Source organism: Hordeum vulgare, chromosome 1H (assembly GCF_904849725.1).
Source record: "Hordeum vulgare subsp. vulgare chromosome 1H, MorexV3_pseudomolecules_assembly, whole genome shotgun sequence".
NCBI classification, from domain to species: Eukaryota; Viridiplantae; Streptophyta; class Magnoliopsida; order Poales; family Poaceae; genus Hordeum; species Hordeum vulgare.
This window is the reverse complement of record NC_058518.1, coordinates 477880072-477902591: the sequence shown is the minus strand read 5'-3', so window position 1 is coordinate 477902591 and position 22520 is coordinate 477880072. Positions and strand designations below refer to the sequence as shown.

Here is a 22520-nt window from a genome sequence, read left to right as displayed (position 1 = left end):
GGCCCGCTGATCCTCACCTGGAGATTCCATCGTCAAAAGCTTGACCAGTACGTACAACAACTTGCCTCACGCTACATGGCCAACTGGCTACATGTATAAGATCAGATATTTTCTTAATAACCAAATTGCACCACTGGATTGAAGTTGAACCTACCTAGAGCCGAGGCAACGGCAAAGGGCCTCTAGGTTATCCGAATAAAAATCAAGAGGATATGCTATGCTGGTCAGACTATCATCATGGGTTGGGTGGCCGGTGCGCCCGCCTCACGCTTAATTAGCCACTAAGATTGCTTATCCTTTCCTCCTCGAAAAGACGGAACTTAAAAAACACCGCCCATCTGTTCTCTAGCTGTTTGTTAGCTGGCTGTCTGCCGCACGAGTTAACAAGGCATATCCTTTGGCGTGATGCCCCTCGTGGCGTCCGCCTCGATGGATGACCGTCTGCCCAGTTGGAGTGAGCATCCGAGGGTGACCTGGCCGTGCGTGGCGCGGGCGGTCCATGTGGCGACAGGTCACCCGGAGCCACCTCGCCGCGGATCGAATTTATGGACAGCGTCGCGCCTGGTCACGGACAAATGCGCAGCGTCGCCGTCACGGCCACGTGTCCCGCGCCACCGCGTTTGGGTCATCGCTTTCGCTCGCTCGCGAGGAGGGAAAGGCCGAAAGGGGACCGGGACGTCTCATGAAAGCGCCGCACGACGAATGGGCCGGGGAAAACTCCATATCCACACACTGTTGCCTGCCGGCCGATCCCGTCCGTCCGTCGCGTGAGACGGCCCATCACGCGCGTCCGTTCGGGTGGGCCAGCGCGTCGTCAGGTGGCTTCCTGGCGCCAGCTGGAACCTGTGGGGCACGCACCACCTTATCCTCTTTTCCCCCGGGGCGCTGGCCGGTTGTCTGAGCGCGGTGCATTGAGCCGTTAGGCGAGGACGAGCGTAGGGCCCGCGCGTCGGTGAGGGGCGGACCAGGGGGCAGGCGCGTGCGCCGTGTCCAGCAAATGGGGAATATACTGTGTGCTCGTCTTCCTCGTCGCCCCACTTGGCCTCCCACATTTTCCATTCGCCCGAACTCCAAAACGCCGGATCGGGTCAAAGGCGCGGACCTAGGGTTTGGATAAAACACTCGCCATTGCGCGGATCCGGCGGGGATCGATCCGGGGGATTCAGCCATGATGTCGAGGTCCTACACCAACCTGCTCGACCTCGCCGCGGGGAACTTCGCGGCGCTCGGCCCGGCTGGCGGCGGGAGGCGCCGGTCGGGGTCGTTCGCGTCCAGGAGGATGCCGCGGGTCATGACGGTGCCCGGCACGCTGTCGGAGCTGGACGACGAGGACGACGAGCGGGCCGCCACCAGCAGCGTCGCCTCCGACGTGCCCTCCTCGGCCATCTGCGAGCGCCTCATCGTCGTCGCCAACCAGCTCCCCGTCGTCGCGCGCCGCCGCCCCGACGGCCGCGGCTGGGTCTTCTCCTGGGACGACGACTCGCTCCTCCTCCGCCTCCGCGACGGCGTCCCCGACGAGATGGAGGTGCTCTTCATCGGCACCCTCCGCGCCGACGTGCCCGCCTCCGAGCAGGAAGAGGTCTCGCAGACCCTCATCGACGGGTTCCGCTGCGCCCCCGTCTTCCTCCCCGCCGACCTCTACGATCGATTTTACCAGAACTTCTGCAAGGGCTACCTCTGGCCGCTCTTCCATTACATGCTCCCCTTCGCCACCGGCCAATCTACCAAGGAGAATGGTGCATCTGCCGGTGGTCGCTTTGAGCGCGCCTCATGGGAGGCCTACGTCCTCGCCAACAAGCACTTCTTCGAGAAGATCGTTGAGGTTATCAACCCGGAGGACGACTATGTTTGGGTCCATGATTACCACCTCATGGCGCTGCCCACCTTCCTCCGCCGCCGCTTCAATCGCCTCCGCATCGGATTCTTCCTCCACAGCCCATTCCCCTCATCAGAGATATACCGATCCCTCCCCGTCAGAGAGGAGATCCTCAGGACTATGCTCAACTGTGATCTCATTGGATTCCACACATTCGATTATGCCAGGCACTTCCTGTCTTGCTGTAGCAGGATGCTTGGAATAGAGTACCAGTCAAAGCGTGGATATATTGGTCTGGATTACTATGGTCGCACTGTTGGGATCAAGATCATGCCAGTGGGAATCCATATGGGTCAATTGCAGTCAGTGCTGCGATTACCTGAAATGCAGCAGAAGGTTGCTGAGCTGAGACAGCAATTTGAGGGCATGACTGTGTTGCTTGGTGTGGATGACACGGATATCTTCAAGGGCATCAATTTGAAGCTTCTTGCATTTGAGTATATGTTGAAGACACATCCTAAGTGGCGGGGTAGGGCTGTGTTGGTGCAGATTGCTAACCCAGCACGTGGGAAGGGAAAGGATATTGAGTCCATTCGGGCTGAGATTCAGGATAGTTGTGAGAGGATTAACAGGGAGTTTGGACAGTCTGGGTACAACCCAATTGTTTTGATTGACCGGAATGTCCCAAGTGTGGAGAAGCTTGCATATTATACGGTCGCTGAGTGTGTCGTGGTGACGGCTGTGAGGGATGGGATGAATCTGACCCCATATGAGTACATTGTCTGCCGACAGGGCATACCTAGCTCCGAGTCTGCTCCTGAGGTGAGCAGGCCCCGCAAGAGCATGCTAGTTGTCTCGGAATTTATTGGGTGCTCTCCTTCGCTGAGTGGTGCCATTCGTATTAACCCATGGAATGTTGAATCAACTGCGGAGTCACTAAATGAGGCCATATCAATGTCAGAGCGTGAAAAGGAGCTGAGACACGAAAAACATTACCGCTATGTAAGCACACATGATGTTGCATATTGGTCAAGGAGTTTTATCCAGGACCTGGAGAGGGCTTGCAAGGATCATTTCAGGAAGCCATGTTGGGGCATTGGATTGGGATTTGGATTCAGGGTGGTCGCACTAGACCCAAATTTCTCAAAGCTTAGTTTTGATTCAATTATCATGTCTTATGGGAGATCAAAGAGTAGGGCTATATTTCTTGACTATGATGGCACATTGGTGCCACAGACTTCTCTCTGCCAGAAACCGAGTGAAGAATTAGTAACCATCATTAATACTCTATGCTCGGATAAGAATAACATTGTCTTTATTGTCAGTGGAAGAAGCAAGGATAGCTTAGGATCAATGTTCTCCTCATGTCCAATTCTAGGCATCGCAGCAGAGCATGGTTATTTCTTAAGGTACAATTTTTTATTACCACTGTTCTACATTTAGCTTCAGATTAGCAGCGAAGTCTGTACTTTATTCAGACATAATAGGAATAGGTGTCTAGGTCAACTCCAGATACAAAAGTGTCAGTCTTTTCTGCTTCATCAAGCAAATAGCTATCTAGTTTACTTTTGTTTGTTCTTCTTGTATCAATAGGAAATTCTTCATTTGTTCCTTATCAGGCTACTACATGCACCGTTTGTTTTATTGGTATTCCCTCCGACCTCCAAAGGAGGGTGCACAAGTTTTCGTCTGTTCTCCACAAATTAGGGCGTCATTTGTGAGAATAATGCTGTACTGGCCAAAGTACCCCTCCCTCAGATCTGCTTTACCGATTCGCATTAATTACCTGCCGCTGCATGCACATAGCACGATTCGCTAAGGCTGCGCATTCTGCTCCTCTGTAACATGCACACTCTAGGATTGGCCAGCGTGAGACCCATATTAAACGGATGCTAGTTACTGAGGCGTGTGGAGCGAGTATTTTGCGGCGCTTTTCAGGGGCAAGGGAAATAAAATGCATGAGATTCTCTCCTTAATCGCCGCATCAGAATTGTATGCCCTCCTTTGGCGATCGGAGGGAGTACTTCACTGTAATGACCAACTAGCGGAGTCAGAGTAATTAGGGCTTATAGGATCATACACCATATGTTCATTAAACTCTTCTACCAGATCCTGCTTTTAATTCGACATGGCATGCACACGTCATAAGATGTTTATTCATCTTTCTTGGCTGCCCATTTCTGTTTAGTGTTTTTATTACCTGGGGAGAATGGAGATCACTGCAGGCTGATAATGATTTTTGGAATCACTTGAGAATTAAATGGATGATGAAACACTATGTTTCCATATGTAGGTGGACTGGAGATGAAGAATGGCAAACCAGTGCCCTGTCCCCAGATCTTGGATGGATGCAAATGGCTGAGCCAGTGATGAATCTTTATACAGAAGCAACTGATGGATCCTACATTGAAAACAAAGAAACTGCTTTGGTGTGGCACCATAGGGATGCTGACCAAGGCTTTGCGTCTTCTCAGGCAAAGGAGATGCTTGATCACCTGGAAAGTGTACTAGCAAATGAAGCAGTCTCAGTCAAGAGCGGACAGTTCATTGTCGAAGTCAAACCTCAGGTTCGCCATTATGATTTCTTGCATTCCATCTGATGAGCTCACCATTTTTTTTGCCATCCATAGAGTACATGTGCCCCTGATTTTTTTCCTTAACTTATATCTGTGTTAGATACTCTATGAGTGAACTTATTGCATGTTCTGCATTTAGCTGATGCCTCTACCTGAGGTTCGCATAATACTTTTGTGTCAATCACACAAGCCATTTTGTTTCTTGTACGTTACTACCTCCGTTCCATATTAGGTGCCGCCAACGGATGTATCTAGCAGTGAAATATGTCTAGATACATCCATTTCAGCGGCAACTAATATGGAACGGAGGGAGTACTTAAGTTAAGCTGTTAAGGTGATTGGTACTATGGTGTAGTGACTAGGCTTTTTGTAGATTTAATAGGGTGGTGGTTATGGGAAAATGCACAGGAGCTCCTGTGTGCTCCACATCCCTATACGAATATTAATTTCAAAAAATACTAGGAAAATTCAAAAGAAAAAACCCTGGATTTTGGGGATATCAAACCTGGGCGCCCAATCTACTCCCATGTGAAGTTTCATGAAAAAATACCAAGAAAATACAGTCCGACCTACGATCCATCCAAACAGTTTTTTTCCCTATACATAGGATTTGTTTTTCTTTTTTACTGAGAATACGTTTCCTGGTATTTTTTTCACGAAACTTCACACGGGATTAGATTGGGCACCCAGGTTTGGTATCCCAAAATTCCATTTTTTTAAATTTAATACTCATATAGGGGGGTGGAGCACCCGACTGCTCCAAATCCTCTTCCGGTAGTTATGTTTTTTCTATATTTATTACCTTCACACTTTTACCTATATAAGTTGAGCAGTGGGCATTAGTTAAGTTGAGTTATGAAATTGGTAAGGAGTATTGCTTAAAAAGCAATTTGTGTTTTGTATTCTGTTCACGTGGCCTTGGTTGCTTCACCATATCTACTTAATACTTACCAGTTTTCTAGAACGGACGTTTGGAGGCCGAGCTCCATGGAGCTCAATTTTTTTTTAAATTCAAATTCAAACTTTTTGGTTTCAGAAAAATCTGAAAAAAATGCAAGTAAAGAAGGATGTTATGTGTATGTGTGTAAATTTTTAGGATGAAATATCTTGAAATACGATCTGCACAAAAAAGATAAATTCATGGCCTGTGATGATGAATAGTATCATGTATTAAAAAGCCCGAGATTTGTCTTTTTTGTACAGGCCTCATTTCAACGTATTTTTTTCTAAAACTTTACACACATGTGTGTTACGCCCTCACTTATCTCTGTAATTTTTTTCAGAGTTTTTGAAATGTGAAAATATGAATTTTCATGAATTTTGGATTTCAAATTTAAAGGCCACCATGGAGGCCGAGCTCCAAAAGCAATTTCCGCCAGTTTTCAGCAAAATAAACTGTGTTATGTAGTACATGCATCATATTGCATGCACTTCTTTCCCTCTTTAAATGCTTCAAATTTTTCATAAATGTCATTCGATCAGAAATATAGAAATTAACCACAATGGTTTACTAAATTATTCCAGGTTTTTATTTTTTCCCATCTTTGCTCCGCTGTTGAATTTCCATTAATCTATTTGGTTATGTCTTTGTACTGCAGGGTGTTAGCAAAGGTCTTGTAGCTGAGAAGATACTTGCATCAATGAAGGAGAAAGGTCAACAGGCAGATTTTGTTTTATGCATTGGTGATGATAGGTCCGATGAGGATATGTTTGAAAATATTGCGGATGCCATGAAAAGGGGCATTGTTGCACCAAAAACGCCACTGTTTGCATGTACTGTGGGGCAGAAACCAAGCAAAGCCAAGTTCTACCTGGACGATACATGTGAGGTAGTCAGTATGCTGAGTGCACTAGCAGAGGTTTCAGAACCAGACCCGACGGCAGGCCTGACAGATGACTTGGCTACGTCAGTCTCCTCGTTAGACATCGGTGATGAACAAATACAGTTCAGTAATACAAGGATAGAAGGATCTTAGCGTGGAACTGAATCTACATACTATGATGCTTTGACTCAGTAAAACCATTTTGTTTGATCTGAAGCGGTGAAGCAGTGGGCAAAAGACTGACCCACAGCAGGGCAAAAACTATCTTACAGGTCACCATCATTCATTTCCTGGACTCATGATTCATTGTAGAGAAGAAAATATGTGTTTCTCCTGGTGGACAATGGGCTATTGTCTGAAGCTGCAAGCAGGAGAGGGTTACAATCTGGTAGCTACAAGCCTACAATAGCCTAATTCGGCAGTTGGTTACTGCATTTTAATGGGTTTGCTGCAAGAAGACTCATATGTGCATAGCTGACCTTTCATGCTCCCATGATTCTCTTCTGTTCTCCGTGATATGGAGAATATAGGTGTTAAACCTGTGAAAGGACAACTGGCGCAGCTTGTGATTTCTTGTCTGTCGACTTGACTAACAAAGAGATTATCTAGTCAAGAACGCTAGTTTTCTTTTCTTGTAATGTTGCGCGGGTGTCAACTGTCAAGGATGAAATTCGAATGATAATTTGACACCCTTCTTATAGACTCCCTTCGTCCGGAATTACTTGTCGCAGAAATGGAAAATGGATGTATTAAAACTAAAACACGTTTAGATAATCCATTTCCCTGACAAGTATTTCCAGATGTAGGGAGTATGTAGCTATGTTTTATTTTAGCTTGCTCTCTACAAGTCATGATGCCTTTTACTTACAGTAGCTGGTATTGCTGATGATACTAGACCCTTGTTCAGTATTAGTTTTCGTTTAGAAATGTTTTGCCTGAATGAAGCAGCACAACAAAGGGAGGTTTGCATAACCTATTTTACACCAATCATCATAGAATCTGGTGCCATTCAAGGCTGGTAAAGGTGTCCTAGTGGACAGCATTTTGTTGATGTTTTACTCACGGCTCATCACGAGTCTGAGAAAGAGTAAATTTCACTTGTGTGGTGCTACAATGCTACAAAGATTCAAAATGAGCATCATCAGAAAAAAAATAACAGTGTGGATGATCTTATTTATTCCTAGTATGGCAAACATGACAACTATTGACGCTCGCCTGAACGTTGATACCGACAATCACAATCACGTTACAATTGATCTGTACTACTACTGAACTTAGCATCAGCCAATGGCTATATGCTGACTACTGTAATAATACAAGATGAACAACGGTTCAGAGGAGAATGCTCTTATTTATTCCGAAATGGCAAACACCACAGCCGCCGACACTTCTCACCCTGAACTCTGATACCAAGAATCGAGTTTACAAACGACCTATACCACTGAACCGAAGGTCTCATCAGAAGTTGAGAACAATATAACGCATGATACACAATACTGTACACGTACAGTACACTACACTAAGAGGAACAGACATTCGGCTCCGGTCTCAGGAGAAGAGGTACACCAACTCAAAGGATTTCCTGCAAAGCATGTCACACACCCATTTAGTTGGCGGGTGGATGGAGAAGCAGTGGCGCAGTAGGCAATAAACACGGTGGCTTACGAGGTTTTCCCGGAAAATGTAGGGATGTAGTTGTAGATCAGGTTGTCCAGCACCTTGTCGGCAGGGGGCCTGTTCGGAGACTTGCGGGCTTGGCTGTTCCACATCAGAGCGGATTGTTAGATAAACACGGCGTTGCATGTCTCCATAGAAAGTCTGGAACTCATGCATTGGAGGAACACAACAATGTATGATACAAACCCTTAGTCACAAACGTGATTTGTCAGATACTACCCGGTTAAAGTGGAGATGAAGAAACACAAGATCACTCTGAAGCTGATGGGTCCGAGCACTCCTGGGGCGTGTGATGGTGGTTTCATTTTAGTTATGTTTTACCTGCAGGCTGATGCTCGTTTTGAGCGTTGATGTTTTAAAAAACATATCCCCTTTATGGGGTTGTGATGGGCAACGAACTGGGAACTCGTTCCATTAAGTTGAAACAGAACTGGGTGAAAAGCGTTAGTCGCAAACATATTGCTCAATGTGAGCCACACAAACACATACTCCCTCCGTCCGGGATTACTTGTCGCACAAATGTACAAAAATAGATGTATTTAGAATTAAAATATATCTAGATACATACATTCCTATAACAAATATTTTCGGACGGAGGGAGTACAAGGTTGAAGGCCTATAACTGATTAGTAGGGAACTAGGACACCATAAAATAATTTTGAACAGGTAATCTGCCATCGGCATAGTATGGTTTTTGTTAGGAATAAGCAACTTGTATTCCCATGAGGCCATAGGCCGGTATATATACATGTACAGGTGGTGGACTATATGCAGAAAACCCCTTATATATTGGGATAAATACAAAAGGGTACATGACTTATATTATAACTGTACCCCCCCCCTCAAACTCATGGTGGATGAACAACACTGAGTTTGGAGAGATAAAAGCCATGTTGTGCTCTAGTCTGGGCCTTCGTCAGAAAATCCGCCAACTGTAACTCGGAAGGCACATACTGAAGAGCAATAACCTGATCCTGCACACATAGAAAACATCAACACCAATATGTTTGGTGAGCTCATGCTTCACAGGATAGCGCGCAATGCTAATAGCACCTGTACTGTCAGATAAGAGCAGAGTCGGTGTAGTAACAGAAACACCAAAATCCTGAAGTAACCACCGTACCAAGTCACCTCCGCCGTCAAAAGAGCCATCGCTCGCAACTCAGCCTCTGCACACGAACGGGAAACTGCAATCCGTTTCTTCGTCTTCCAGGCAATGAGAGAACCACCAAGAAAAACACATTAAGCAGAAAGTGAACGACGATCTGAAGGATCACTAGCCCACGTAGCATCTGAATAAGCCTGAAGCTGTAAAGAACTGGAGCGAGGAAAGAATAGACGGTGAGAGATCGTGCCCGGAAGATATCGGAGAACACGGAGGAGATGACTATAGTGAACCGATGTGGGGACAGAGACAAACTGACTCAGAATATGAACCGGATAAGAGATATTCGGACGAGTGACAGCTAGATAAACTAGACTGCCAACAAGATGACGATAACGCGTCAGGTCAGGCAGGGGATCACCATCAGTAGCAGAGAGGTGAACATTGAGCTCCATAGGAGTCTCAACAATGCGCTCATCAGTAAGAGCAGCACGAGCAAGAAGATCCTGGATATACTTTTCCTGAGATATAAAAAAGCCATCAGAGGTAGAAGAGACTTCAATCCCAAGAAAGTAGCAAAGAGGTCCAAGATCAGACATAAGGAACTGCTCACTAAGGCGGGCCTTGACAAATGCAATATACTCGGGGTCATCCCCAGTGATGACCATGTCATCAACATAGAGAAGAAGAAGAGTCCGACCACGAGGAGAAAGGTGAATAAACAATACTGGATCATGAACACTGGCTGAAAAACCAGCGGCAGTCACCACAGAGGCAAAACGCTCAAACCAGGCGCGGGGGGCTTGCTTAAGGCCATAGAGAGAGCGACGAAGACGACATACCATGCCATCAGGAACAGAATACCCAGGTGGTGGCTGCATGTATACCTCCTTACACAGCTCACCATTAAGAAAAGCATTCTTAACATCAAGCTGAGAGATAGACTAGTGGCGTGTAGAAGCTACGACAAGAAGTGTACGAACAGTGGTCATATGAGCCACAGGAGCAAAAGTCTCGTCATAATCACGATCATGCTCCTGCTGAAACCACGAGCCACAAGACGAGCTTTGTGACGCTCAAGAGAACCATCGGAGCGAGTCTTAACTTTGTAGACCCACTTACAAGTGATGGGACGGACTCCGGGAGGAAAGGAAACAAGATCCCACATACCAGTGCGTTCAAGAGCAGCAATCTCCTCTGTCATTGCAAACTGCCATTCAGGATGAACAACAACCTGATGATAGGTAGTCGGCTCAAGAACAGCAGCACCAGCGGTGGAAAATCCAAAGCGATCAACAGGCGGACGAGGACGAGAATGCAAGCCATAAGTAGGCTGAGACGAGGATGACGACACATCCATAGAGGCATCCACAGAACGTGAACGACGAGAGTAACACTGAGGAAAAGATGGAACAATGAAAGGAGGAATCACCAAGGTAGAATCGGGGAGTTGCGCGGGTGGAGTCCGACCGTAGCGGGACAGGGAGCAGGTTGCGACGGGTGGAGTCGGCGGCCTCCACATCGAGGAGCGACGGGTGGAGTCGACGGCCTCCAGATCGAGGGAGCAGCCACCGAAACGGGTCGGGAGCCGGCCGGACGTAGCGGGACAGGGAGCGGCGGCGTCCAGATCGAGGCAGACGGCGACTGCGGGGAGACGAGATTGGATCGAAGCACGAGTTGCGCGTGCGAAAAAGAACCCTAATGCTCTAATACCATGTTAGGAATAAGCAACTTGTATTCCCTTGAGGCCATAGGCCCGTATATATACATGTACAGGTGGTGGACTATATTGGGATAAATACAAAAGGGTACATGACTTATATTATAACTCTAACAGTTTTCATGAATGAGGGCATGGTCAACGCATATGTGATAACCAGATGACGTGTTGCTTATAATGAATAAACAGAGTATTACAAACCTGATAAAATAGTTGGCAAAATGTTGTGTCACTTGTACTGCATCCTCGCTGTGTGGAATCATTGGTTTACGCCACTCGAAAATGGCTTTCTGCAGCAAGTGAACAAGTTAACTATATTCTAACCTCTGAATATATCATGTTTGCGTAAGTGATCTGGCCACGTGAAGAAATACCATGGCCCGAATAGTTTAAAGACAGACATTTTGGTAGCAGCCTAGTAATATATAGTCCTAAAAAATGCCAGACACGCATAAAAGGGATGTGCAAATGTGCACAGGCATGCGAACAGATTAGTGGAATACCGACTTTAAATTCAAAAACAACCAGCAGCAGTACAGTCAGCATACCTCAGGGTGCCACTGAGTGCAAGTGATCGGATATTTCTGTGCTTCGACAGTTGAGACGTAAACCTGATTTGCCAAAGGAAAGGAAATTAGTTTGTTGTTTGTTTATACATTGATTTAGCACTACCTCTGAATTAGGCTGGTTGAGTCCAAATCAGTTAAGTACTAGGAAAAAGATGACATATTGTACCTCACCATTTTCATCAGGGGATGTAGTCAGAATCTTGAAGAAACTTGATAATGCATCATTCTCTCTCAATCTCTTTGGAGATATACCATACTTTGACCAGTTAAGAAAAGAAAGCATGTTAGGGAAAATAAGGACATAAAGATAGTTGTTCTGCAATCTGCATAAAAAGTTGCTATTTTAACATTTAAATGGACAGTCATGATTTGGTTGAATTAAGTATATCATCATGTTAATGTTAATGTCGAGTGAAGGTCGAAGATAAAATGTGGTGAGTACCCAGAATTTTTCTTCTAATACAAAACGACACACATCAAATGTGTGTTCAAGGAGAAAAGGAGCACCCCAGGATTCTACTTACTTTGTGATTTTGCATGACAAGACAGCTGGTGCTGAGTTTCCTGATGAGATCAGGATGAAATCTGGGAATTTGGATCACTTTTTATTAGACAGCTATACAAGGGATATTACAAGCCAAGCCACAAATAGTAAATAGAAGGCGGTATTTTTGTCATAAAAAAGTAGGGAGCGACAAAGTTATATCATAGATAAATGGAACATGATGCCATCACTTTTTTGTACTTTACCACTACGGATAACCTCAAGCGTAGTTCTTGTGGTTCAGGGGTCATTCTGGATATAATATTTAGATCTAAAATCTAACCAACTGCATAGTTGACATCTATTTAATTCATTTTTGCTATCTCAAGTTTGATGAAGCTGCCATCTAAACCTGAAATTTCATTTGCAATGGAGTGTACTGCAAACTGTAAGCTTAATTGCATTTTCTCTGTAAAGAAAACCTAACATACATAATCTTTTCATATAGGACGGGACAAGAAACATGGCCGTTGCAAGTGCCCATGCAGACTTTCAGTTGATAGAGGAAAATGAGAAAGCTGCACAAGTTTAGCACCAATACAATTTTCTCCCGCAAATAGAAGACACATGACCATGCAGTACCTAGACCTTTCAAATATATATTAGAATCCCTACCTTTCAAATACTGATCCCTGAAGTGAAGAATAATTGGGGAACTGAAGAGTTGATGCTTGATCTGAGGCGTGGAATGACTCCAAAATATTATTGTCCTAATACCAACATAGAGAAAAGAGCCAGTTGTCAGTTTGTAGATACAAAACACAAAATTGGTATGGAACACGCTGTGTCTATGTCCTGTTCAGGGAACAGAACAGTGGAGCCGACCAGCCGATTCTTCACTGCATCACATGAGGCAAGAGCAAATGTATACTTTTAAATTCTAACACATCATTTTTCTTCAAGCAGATATCTCAATTTGAGGCTGTCCTCATAATATAGGAAATTCAAATTATTTTTTGTACTTTAGCAACTAAATTTGCATGTTGACGTCGATAATTTTTGTTCATTATCTTAGAAAAAAGAGAAATTACCTTGCTCACAATCATGCTTACAAGCTCAAAGCCAAGACACTGTGCAAACAATGGAAATGGAACTCCTGCATCATTCTTGTCCAAGACATACTACAGAAGAATAATCAAAGATAGTGAGAATTATCCAGTAATGTTTGGTGCCATTCTGTGTGAGCTAGGACCAATAATATGATGTTACCATACTGAGATGTAGTATGTTCTTAATAATGGAAGCAACTACAGAGCAGAAGTGAATAGCATCTCTTAAACATACAGAAGCTGCCAAATAGATAGGTACCTGAAACACTTTCTTAATCGTCTCAAAATACGGACCGCTCTTCACTGATCCACCAGTAAACAGCACACCATTCACCAAACTGAGTTTCTGCAGTAAAAGGGGCACAGGCAAAACTATCAGAAACTACCAAAGAGATAAGTTGCAAGTAGTACTGAGCAAGCAGGGGGGCACCAAGTAATTAACAGGTGGCCAATTGCCCTGAGATCAAATGACTGCAGAACACAAACAATATTTATAGTCGTCAGATGCATGATAGGCTAGCTGTTTCATCTAGATCTTTTTTAAACCTGTTTCATCTTGACCTGAAACAGATGAACAGTAGCATAAGCCAGTTAGACACCGAGTGATCAAGTCACGATCCACCTTGCAATTGGTTCGATTGGTCACTCCTAATGTACTTTAAAACTGGAGAAATTCGAAGTGATCAGAACAGCCAAATGTTCCGTTTCTGCAGTGTTAGATAATGATTTGAAATGCTATATACATATAGTAAGGATCAGTACATCTACTGAAGTGAGAGGCGAAGGGGATCGACGGAGGTGGGGGATCTGGAGGCAGTGACCTGGAGGAGGCGCTCGTCGGGCTCGTTGTAGATGAGCGGGATGACGCGGGCGCCGCCGGCCTCGACGAACTTGACGTAGGAGGCGCCGATGTAGGAGGTGGAGGTGCCGTTGTTGATCCTCCCGGCCGCGCCGTCGCCCGGGTGCGTGACGATGCCGATCACGGGGCGGTCGTAGACGGCCGGGTCCGCCGGCGCGGCGCAGGCCCCGGCGCGCGGCAGCCGGATGACGCCCGGCGCCCCCGCGGACGAGGGCCCGAGGAGGGCGAGCAGGAGGAGGACGGGTAGCAGGTGCTGGGGAAGAGAAGCCATTTGGAGGACAATTGGACTGTGCTGCGACTGCGACTGCGAGTGCCGAGTAGGCTCGCTTCAAGCAACTGCCTTTTGTTATCGCCTCGTGGCTGGACTCGAGGGGAGTGCTGATTATACCTCGCCAAACTGGCCGTCTCAATCAGGCCGGCCCGATAGCACGCCGGCCTGGCATGAGACGGGCCCGGTCCGGCATGACTTAAACGGGTCCGTTCCAGGCACGCGGCACGTCTCGGATCGTGCGTGGGCCTGGAGGCTGGGCACACGAGCTGGCACGACACGATCCGTTTAATTATACTAGCAAAAGGACCCGTGCGTTGCAACGGGAGAAAAACAATTATAATCTTCAATGGTGCTGATCATATTATGTCTTTAAAATTTTAGGACATTTCTTGAAATGCATGAACATTTTTTGAATTAGCAAACATTTTTTTCAATTGCACTCAAAAAATAACACACAAACAAAATCACGGACTTTTATTGTTTTCATCAACATTGTTCTTAAAATTATGAACATTTTTCTGAATATGTGAATATTTTTACAAAAATCCTGAGCATTTGTTGAATTCACAAACATTTTATATTTTCTTCAAACTTTTATTTCAAAATTCCCAGTTTTATAAATTGCAAAAGTTTTTCAAAGTTCTAAATTATTTAAACTAAAAAATGGAACAGAAAAATGAAAATAAAAAATGAGACTAAAAACAGAGGCACGAACTGTTTTTAAGATTTTTACACGGACTTTTGTTTAAAATCGTTGACTTTTTTATTTTATGGACAATTTCTCAAAGTTTAAACATTTATTTATATGCAAAAAAAATTCAAAACTCCTGAGTAGTTTTTGAATTCTTAAAAAAAAATGTTTTTTTGAATATTTTATTTCGAAATTCTCAGTTTCTTAAAATTGAGAAAAGTTGTTTGAAGTTCTAAATTATTTAAGGGGACTGCTAGGCATTCATCGGTGGATTTGTAGTAATCATCCATCACCTTTTTAGCCGTTCGATGTACGCGCATGCATCGTCAGATTACCAGCTCGGTCGCCTCCCCTCATCACGTAAAATCCTGAAACAATGCTTTAGTTGTAGAAACAAGCACGCTGCTACGTGTCCGGCTTACGGGTTAAAAAGTGACTGACGGGTCTTTTGCAACATAGATTATGTTGCAATTTTTTTTGCAACAAATAGCATGTTGCGAAAACGCCCATATATATATTTTTACAATATAATTTGTTATAGAATATTTTCTGCAACAAGGATCGTGTTGCAGAAACTTTTGCAACAAAGGTCATGTTGTAAAAACTTTTGCAACATAGGTCAGGCTGCAGAAAACTTTTGCAAAAAAAGATCGTTGTTCTAATTTTTTAAAACAGAGTCCAAGTTGCAGAAACTCGTCATTGCGCCTAGCTTCGCCGCTGGGCAATCGCAACAACATCGTTGTTGCTGAAACTTAGTTGCACATCTGCTCGAGGGATGGAGCTCAAGCTCAGGGTCGAACCGAGGAGGAGATGCAGGGTGTCGGAGCGGAGGAGGAGTGCGCCGCCCACGACGACGACAACGACTGCGACGACCACCATGGTCTCAACGCTCCGCCCCTGCAGGAAATACATGGCCTCCCCTTCCTCACGCGCCAATTCTCAGGGTGGGGTTGGTTGGGCTGCGGCGTTTGCTACGGGATTTAGTTGGGTTTAGAAGAGAGACGGGGCGGGCGCGGGGTTAGCTGCGGGAGCGGGGGGTAGGTGGGGTGCGGTGGTGACTGACCACTGGTGAGACCTGTGGGCGGGGCGGGGCGCGGTGGCGGAGAACGCGAGGTCGTCCAACACAAGACACGCGTCTGGTGGGAGAGACGGTGGATGCAATCGTACAAATCGGTCGGTTGATGGGAAGAGTTTTCCATTATTTAAAGTAGAAAAACAAAATGGAAATAAAATAAAAAATAAAAAAATTTAACTAAAAAAACAGACGCCCACGCATGGGCCGGCCCAAACAGGTGTGCTGCATATTTTTTCCAACGCCCAGAGTGTAATATAGGAGGTGCCTACATGGGCCGGCCCAGTCAGGAGATTTTCCTGTTTAAATGTTTTTTATGACTTATAGGTGGCATTGGTGGATAATTCTAGTCAACTTTAAGAGTAATTTGGATGACGTACAGAAGAAGCATTATTTGCTTTATTAGTAGGTAAGATATATATATATTTTTTAATTTATATATATATATATATACATAATATACATCCCAATAGGCTTAAATATGAGCCTATGAGGTTAAAAATATAGGGTTTAGCGTGTTGATTGGGCCAGCATGCTGGCCCGTTTAATAACCGGGTCGTGCCTGAGCCTGAAGGCGCAGCCCACGGGCTGGCACGGCACGACCCGATTAGTAAACATGCCGGCGCGGGCTGTGCCGTGCCGGGCCAGCCCGTTTGGCCAGGTATGATGCTGATGCTGAATAATAATACAAGCATGTGGTTCACGTGAAGATCTGATTTTAAAAAAAATATATTCCTAGGAAGTTTCTTCCCACATTGTATTCGTTTTTTATATAGATTTTAGCCTAGTACTCCCTCCGTTCACAAATATGTCTTTTAAGAGATTCTATTAAAAGATTATATACGAAATAAAATAAATAAATCTATATTTTAAAATATGTCTATATACATTCGTACGTGGTCTTCTAGTAAAATCTCTAAAATCCTATATTTAGGAACGGATGGAGTACAAGATAGAGTTCAAACGGACGAGAAGAACACGGGGGAACAGGAAGAGAGATAAAAGTGAAAAACACATGGGAGAGGGGGGCACCCCCGAGCAGTCGACTGCAACAGTCATCCGAGACCAAGCCACGACACTGTATCGTCGATGCAATCGAAAGGGTACCGGCCAACTAGGACTGCACAACGTCGCGACACCATCAATGTCATGGGGTACATACTACACAACGTCGCAACACCACCTAGGTCATGGGGTGCAAACTGCACAACGCCGAGATAACACCAATGTCATGGGGTGCAAACTGCACAACGCCGCGACAACACCAATGTCATGGGGTATAGACTGCACAACGTGCTCGCAAGCACGGAATGTCACGCACCAATGGGAGGAGGAGAGGTACCCCGACATGAAGGAGGAGGATGATCCCATGGCCGCCTGACCCAACTCGCTGAGCCGCTCCCGATTCGTGCTCGCAAGCACGGAATGCCCGCACGCGCCACTAGCCACGCCCGCGCCGCCACCCAGCTGTGCGCCTCGCTCGCTCCGCTGCCCAACCGCGCTCGCCTACCTGGCCTCCACCCTCGCTCATGCAGGCCGCCATCGTTGCTCGCGCCCGCTGGTGGCTTCTCTCGGGCCGCCGCCTAGCTGCGCTCGCCCACCTGACCGCCGCCCTTGCCCGAGCTAGACACCGTCCTCACATGCGTCTGTTGCTGGTTGCGTGCGGGTCGTCGCCCAGCCGCGCTCGCCCACCTGGCCGCCGCCCTCACCCGCGCCCGCCGCTGGCTTCGCCCGGGCAGCCGCCTAGCCACGCTAGCCCAAACTCGTTGTCGCCCTCGCCTGCGTCGGTTGCCGTCGTTCGTACTGCCGCCTAGGCGCGCTCGCACTACGGGAGGTGGCGGTAGGAGTCTGAGGCCGGCAGTGGTGCGTGGCTCGCCGGAGGTGGATGCGAATGGAGAGGACGGTGGTGGCATCGTTGTGGGGTGGGAGCAGAGAAGAGATAGTGGGTGGGGGAGAAGAGATGGATCTAGATCCAGATGCAGATCGTGGGTGGTGGGGAGAGAAGAGATGGAGACGTGGGGTGGTGGGACGTGCATCGGTGGGGTGGGGATTCAGGGTGTGGTGGGTGCGAGAAGATGTGTGGTGTGGATATTGCCATGTCATCGATTCGCGAGAGAGATCTATGTGGTGTGCTTCTTCTTTGCCATCATCAGTTTCTATTACACACGGCAAAATATGTCTTTGCTGTCATCAGGTTTTTTACAGACGGCAAAATATCTTTGCCGTCATCAGTATTTTATTAGAGACGACAAAATATGTGTTTGTCGCCATCAGTATTATAATACAGATGGAAAAATATCTTTGACTTCAGCCATTTTTATTATAAATGGCAAAATTATTGGAAATATGCCCTAGAGGCAATAATAAATTAGTTATTATTATATTTCCTTGTTCATGATAATCGTTTATTATTCATGCTATAATTGTATTGATTGGAAACTCAAATACATGTGTGGATACATAGACAACACAATGTCCCTAGTGAGCATCTAGTTGACTATCTTATTGATCAAAGATGGTCAAGGTTTCCTGGCCATAGACAAGTGTTGTCACTTGATAACGGGATCACATCATTGGAAGAATGATGTGATGGACAAGACCCAATCTATGAACGTAGCATATGATCGTGTCAGTTTATTGTTATTGTTTTCTGCATGTCAATGTATCTGTTCCTATGACCATGAGATCATGCAACTCCCGAACACCAAAGGAATACCTTGTGTGTTATCAAACGTCGCAATGTTACTGGGTGACTATAAAGGTGCTCTACAGGTATCTCCAAAGGTGTCTGTTGGGTTGGCATGGATCAAGACTAGGATTTGTCACTGCGTGTGACGGAGAGGTATCTCGGTGCCCAATCGGTAATACAACATCACAAACAAGCCTTGCAAGAAATGTGACTAAGGAGTTAGCCACGGGATCTTGTATTACGGAACGAGGAAAGAGACTTGCTGGTAACGAGATTGAACTAGGTATAGAGATACCAACGATCGAATCTCGGGCAAGTAACATAACGTAGGACAAAAGGACTGCATACGTGATTAACTGAATCCTTGACATAGAGGTTGAACCGATAAAGATCTTCGTAGAATATGTAGGATCCAATATGGACGTCCAGGTCCCGCTATTGGATATCGACCAGAGATTGTCTCAGTCATGTTTGCATAGTTCTCGAACCCGTAGGGTCTGCACACTTAAGGTTCGATGACATTTCGGTATAGTTGAGTTATAGGTGTTGGTGACCTAAGGTTGTTCGGAGTCCCGGATGAAATATTGGACGTCACGAGGAGCTCCGAAATGGTCTGGAGGTAAAGATTGATATATAGGAAGTCCTGTTTTGGTCACGGAAAAGGTTTCGGGCTCATCGGTAGTGTGCGGGGAGTGTCGTGAGGGTGCCGGGGGACCACCCGGAGGGGTGTGACGACCCTAGGGCTTCATGGGCAAGAGAGGAGGCAAACCATACCCTGGTGGGCTGGCCGAAGCCACCTCTAAGGGCCCATGTGGCTGGAGTGGAAAATAAGGGGAAAATACAAAAGGTGGAAAATGTTTCCAAGTGGAAGGGGAATCCTACTAGGAGTAGGATTGGAGGAGGACTCCTCCTCTCCTCCCACGTCGGCTGACCCAAAGGGGCAGCCCTAGGGCCGTCGGCCTCCCTCCTCTCCTCCTATATATACTAGAGATTTTGAGGGTTTTGAGACAACAATAATCAGTCATGTGTTGCCCTCTCCCTAGATATGTTTCTCCTCTAGTCTAGTTTTTAGCGGTGCTTAGGTGAAGCCCTGCTGGACTAGCTCCACCACCATCGCCGTCACGCCGTCGCTCTACCGAAGAACTCATCTACCTCTCTGCCCCTCTTGCTAGATCAAGAAGGCGGGGATCATCATCGAGATGTACGTGTGCTGAACGCGGAGGTGTCATCCGTTCGGCACTAGATCGGGATGGATCGTGATGGAATCGCGGGACGGGCTGCGGTTTGAATCACGAAGATGTTCAACTACATCAACCACGTTATATATGCTTCCGCTTAGCGATCTACAAGGGTATGTAGATACACTCTCCCCTCTCGTAGATGATCATCACCATGGATAGGTATTGCGTGTGCATAGGAATTTTTTTGTTTTCCATGCAACGTTCCCCAGCAGTGGCATCATTAGGCAGGTTCATGCATAGATGATATCTTGAGTAGAACACAAAAGAGTTTGTGGGCGTTGATGTTCAATTTTTGCCCTCCTTAGTGTTTTCTTGATTCGGTGGTATTGTTGGATTGAAGCGGCCCGGACCAACTTTACTCATACGCTTACGAGAGACCGGTTTCGTCGACTGACATGCAACTTGTTGCATAAAGATGACTGGCGGGTGTCTGTTTCTTCAACTTTAGTTGAATCAGATTTGACCGAGGTGGTCCTTGGAAAAGGTTAAATAGCAATTTGCATATCACCGTTGTGGCTTTGCGTAAGTAAGATGCAATCATACTAGATACCCATAGAAGCCACGTAAAATTTGCAACAACAAATTAGAGGATGCCTAACTTGTTTTTGCAGGGTATGCTTGTGATATGATATGGCCAATGACATGATATGATATATTGGATGTATGAGACGATCATGTTGTAATAGTTAAATATCGACTTTCACGTCGATGCTACGACAACTGGCAGGAGCCATAGGGTTGTCTTTAAATTTATTTTGCGCTTGGAGATGCTTTGCTTTGTCACTAGTCAGTAGCTTTAGTAGTAACAACATAGTTAGCGCGAGAACCTCGATGGCAGCACAATGATGGAGATCATGGTGTGGTGACGGTGACGATGGAGATCATGCCGGTGCTTTGATGATGGAGATCAAGAAGCACAAGTTCATGGCCATATCATGTCACTTATGATTTGCATGTGATGTTAATCCTTTTATGCACCTTGTTTTGCTTAGGACGACGGTAGCGTTATAAGGTGATCCCTCGCTAAAATTTCAAGATAAAATTGTGCTCTCCCTGACTATGCACCGTTGCGACAGTTTGTCGTTTCGATACACCACGTGATGATCGGGTGTGATAGACTCAACGTTCACATACAACGGGTGCAAAAACTTGCACACGCGGAACACTCGGGTTAAACTTGACGAGCCTAGCATGTATAGACATGGCCTCGGAACACAAGAAACCGAAAGGTCGAGCATGAATCATATAGTTGATATGATCAACATGGAGATGTTCACCATTGAAGCTAAACTCAACTCACGTGATGATCGGACTTGAGTTAGTGAATTTGGATCATGCGTCACTCGAATGACTAGAGGGATGTCAATTTGAGTGGGGGTTCATAAGTAATATGATTAATTGAACTCATTATCATGAACATAGTCAAAAGGTCTTTGGAAATTATGTTGTAGCTTGCCCTGTAGCTCTACTGTCTTTAATATGTTCCTAAAGAAAATTTAGTTGAAAGATGATAGTAGCAATTATGCAGACTAGGTCCGTAAACTAAGGATTGTCCTCATTGCTGCACAAAAGGCTTATGTCCTTAATGCAATGTTCGGTGTGCTAAACCCCGAGCGTCGTGTGTAGATGTTGCGAACATCTGACATACACGTTTTTGATGAGTACATGATAGTTCAGTGCATAATGCTTAAACGACTTAGAATTGAGGCGGTGAAGACTTTTCGAACGTCGCGGGACATACGAGATGTTTGATGACCCACAATTATAGGGGATCAATTGTAGTCCTTTCGAAAAGTAAGACTGTCGAACCCAACAAGGAGCAGAAGGCTCTGATAAACGGATTTCAGCAAGGTAATAACTGCAAGCACTGAAAGTAGCGGTAACAAGTGATTGTGTAGCGAGGTGAAACGTAGCGAGCAAAAAGTAACAAGTAACAAGTAGTAGCAACGGTGCAGCAAGTGGCCTAATCCATTTTGTAGCAAGGTACAAGCCTGAACAAAGTCTTATAGGAGGAAAAACGCTCCCGAGGACACACGGGAATTTCTGTCATGCTAGTTTCATCATGTTCATATGATTCACGTTCGTTACTTTGATAGTTTGATATGTAGGTGGACCGGCGCTTGGGTACTGCCCTTACTTGGACAAGCATCCCACTTATGATTAACCTCTCTCGCAAGCATCCGCAACTACAAAAGAAGAATTAAGACAAAGTCTAACCATAGCATTAAACTAGTGGATCCAAATGAGCCCCTCACGAAGCAATGCATAGACTGGGGTTTAAGCTTCTGTCACTCCAGCAACCCATCATCTACTTACTACTTCCCAATGCCTTCATCTAGGCCCAAATATGGTGAAGTGTTATGTGGTCGACGTTCACATAACACCACTAGAGGAAAAGACAACATACAACATATCAAAATACCGAACGAATATCAAATTCACATTACTATTATTAACATGACTTATCCCATGTCCTCAGGAACAAAAGTAACTACTCACGAAACATAATCATAATCATGATCAGAGGTGTAATGAATAGCATCAAGGATCTGAACATAAACTCTTCCACCAAGTAATCCAACTAGCATCAACTACAAAGAGTAATCAACACTACTAGCAACCTTACAAGTACCAATCGGAGTCGCGAGATGAAGATTGCTTACAAGAGATGAACTAGGGATTGGAGAGGAGATGGTGCTGATGAAGATGTTGATGAAGATGCCTCCCCTCCGACGAGAGGAGTGTTGGTGATGATGATGGCGACGATTCCCCCTCCGAGAGGGAAGTTTCCCCGACAGGATCGTCCCGTCGGAGATCT

At 45.6% G+C, this 22520-nt stretch overlaps 2 protein-coding genes across 3 annotated transcripts; one reads left to right on the top strand and one right to left on the bottom strand.

Annotated features, from left to right (window-relative positions):
- The first annotated feature begins 1025 nt into the window (after positions 1-1025).
- On the top strand, positions 1026-6897 carry LOC123447107 (probable alpha,alpha-trehalose-phosphate synthase [UDP-forming] 7). Its single transcript, XM_045123680.1, has 3 exons — positions 1026-3225; positions 4110-4383; positions 5991-6897. Exons 1-3 carry the CDS (start codon positions 1169-1171, stop codon positions 6366-6368), a joined length of 2709 nt encoding a protein of 902 aa, XP_044979615.1. The 5' UTR covers positions 1026-1168; the 3' UTR covers positions 6369-6897.
- A 466-nt stretch (positions 6898-7363) lies between these two features.
- Positions 7364-14060, bottom strand: LOC123447119 (gamma-glutamyl hydrolase 1-like). Of its 2 annotated transcripts, XM_045123691.1 has the most exons (10): positions 13701-14060; positions 13139-13225; positions 12862-12951; positions 12446-12540; positions 11811-11871; positions 11453-11542; positions 11266-11328; positions 10919-11007; positions 7881-7973; positions 7364-7797 (listed from the first exon to the last, which is right to left on the bottom strand). In XM_045123691.1, exons 1-10 carry the CDS (start codon positions 14007-14009, stop codon positions 7764-7766), a joined length of 1011 nt encoding a protein of 336 aa, XP_044979626.1. In that variant the 5' UTR covers positions 14010-14060; the 3' UTR covers positions 7364-7763. The 2 variants fall into 2 exon arrangements, with proteins under 2 accessions (XP_044979626.1, XP_044979635.1); XM_045123700.1 differs by lacking the exons at positions 7364-7797; positions 7881-7973 and adding an exon at positions 8519-8866.
- Between the last annotated feature and the right edge of the window lie 8460 nt (positions 14061-22520).

Excerpts from the sequence above, each read along its gene's own strand:
- LOC123447107 (XM_045123680.1), top strand. The coding sequence starts at position 1,169 with ATGATGTCGAGGTCCTACACCAACCTGCTCGACCTCGCCGCGGGGAAC. Across the intron at positions 3,226-4,109 it reads GAGCATGGTTATTTCTTAAG|GTGGACTGGAGATGAAGAAT; the intron begins GTACAATTTTTT and ends TTCCATATGTAG. Across the intron at positions 4,384-5,990 it reads TTGTCGAAGTCAAACCTCAG|GGTGTTAGCAAAGGTCTTGT; the intron begins GTTCGCCATTAT and ends TTTGTACTGCAG.
- LOC123447119 (XM_045123691.1), bottom strand. The coding sequence starts at position 14,009 with ATGGCTTCTCTTCCCCAGCACCTGCTACCCGTCCTCCTCCTGCTCGCC. Across the intron at positions 12,541-12,861 it reads TAAGCATGATTGTGAGCAAG|GACAATAATATTTTGGAGTC; the intron begins GTAATTTCTCTT and ends TGTTGGTATTAG. Across the intron at positions 11,329-11,452 it reads CCCCTGATGAAAATGGTGAG|GTTTACGTCTCAACTGTCGA; the intron begins GTACAATATGTC and ends TTGGCAAATCAG.